General features: G+C 39.1%; 1 protein-coding gene across 2 annotated transcripts in view; it reads right to left on the reverse strand.

Annotated features, from left to right (window-relative positions):
• Fmo2 (flavin containing dimethylaniline monoxygenase 2) overlaps positions 1-1,741 on the reverse strand; it is a 26,045-nt gene that overhangs the window by 5,198 nt on the left and 19,106 nt on the right. For both annotated transcript variants that reach the window (XM_031387311.1, XM_031387320.1), the window contains exon 6: positions 663-862. In XM_031387311.1, coding sequence (XP_031243171.1) covers positions 663-862 — 200 coding nt within the window. The remainder of the gene's footprint in view (positions 1-662; positions 863-1,741) is intronic.

Raw genomic sequence — 1,741 nt, forward strand, 5'->3', positions numbered from 1 at the left:
CCTCTCCCTCTCCCTCTCCCTCTCCCTCCCCCCCTTAATAAAATAAGGCAATACATGGCATACATACTGGCCTCATCTTTCAGCCTAGTGGGGTTATCTATGACAAGAGACAAGACTCTCTATGTCTCCCCATCCTCAGGGGAAGGAGACTGCTATCAATTGAAAAAGGTAAACACCATCAGTGTTTACTTTGATATTAGCAAATATTTGTCTTCTGGCTAGGAGGGAGAGATATGTTTGCATGGAAACAGCCTTCAGGGTACATGGGTGTGGCAAAGGTTGACCTATCAGATGGAGAGCAGTGTTTTCCCACACTGTGCTCTGAGAGGGTCACCCATCAGAGGTTAACCTTGAGGAGCCTTGGACAGTCTGAGAGTTAGAAAACGCTTTCAATCAATCCCAACCCTGATTTCTGGAGCAGCTTCTAAGCCTATATTCCAACTTCCTAAATGTGGTTTTTGTTTGTTTGTTTGTTTTGTTGTTGTTTGTTTGTTTTTAACACACAGTACAAATTTGAAATAAAAACTCCAGGATCAATACAACTATACATATTGCTGGCTGACAGCTTGAACTACTATAGCAAATAGGACCTTTGCAAAGAAAGGCAATATCAGGTAACCTTCCCTGGGATGAGTATACCACAAAAAGAGAAATAACAGTACTTGTTTTGAGGCACCAGGCCATAATTTTCATGGTTGAACCAGCGATTCATCTGTTGTTCCATCATCCACTTGACAACTGTGCGGGGCAGGACATTTCGGAGCATGGAGCTAAACCTGGTGTGGAATACCATGTCCCAAGGGTAGCCATCTTCAGAGATTCGGCTCAAGACCCAGGAACCATGTCTGGTGCTGATAAACACCTGGTGAACAGAAATTTCAACAGCAGGTGAAATTGCCTTCCGGGCTTTGACCAGCTGCTATGAAAGGTGTTAGGTGGCACAGTTGACTGAGTTCTATTTACTATATTAATTTGTGTGTAGCATATGTGTGTTCATGTGTGAAGATGTGTGTGAGTATGTGCACCTGTGTGTGTGTATGTGTGTGTCTAAGAAGGTCAGAGGTTAACCTTGAGTATCATTTTCATTGTTATCCATCTTTTTTTTTTCTCTTTTTTTTTGAGACAGAATTCTCATTGGTCTGGAGCTCACCAATTAGGCTAGGCTGATTTTCCAGTGTCCAGGAAACTGCCTCGATTTGTCTCCCCAGCACAGGAGGCATGCGTGACCAATACTAGTTTATGTGTCTCCCTCTTTTCCTCCCTCCCTCCTTTCCCCTCCCTCCCTCCCTTCTTCTGTTCCTCTCTCCTTCACTCCTTTTTTTCCCCTTTTTTTTAACTTTTGCTGCATTATGAAGAGAAAAGTTACATGATTTCAATTTATCTGAATTTGTTAACATTTAAAAACATATTTTAAGTAAATAGAATTAAAACACATTCTTGTTTCCCTTTTGTACCCCAACTCCTCCCAGAGACCCCCCTTCAAAACCTACAATATCTTTTTTGTCATATTCCTTAACATTTATAAAATATTATAACAATAAAAAATAAGTATTATAAAAGTTGTTTGATATAAAACAACAATCAATTTAACAGTCTTGTGTAGATGCTTATCTACAGCAATAGTGAAAATACATTTTTCTCAATATAAATTTTAAATTACTCCAACATATTAGCTGTACATTTCAAAATAATACATCACTACTAGTATTTTCTTAAATGAACATAAATATATAAAGTCTTT

Source organism: Mastomys coucha, unplaced genomic scaffold (genome assembly GCF_008632895.1).
Source record: "Mastomys coucha isolate ucsf_1 unplaced genomic scaffold, UCSF_Mcou_1 pScaffold1, whole genome shotgun sequence".
Classification (NCBI taxonomy): Eukaryota; Metazoa; Chordata; class Mammalia; order Rodentia; family Muridae; genus Mastomys; species Mastomys coucha.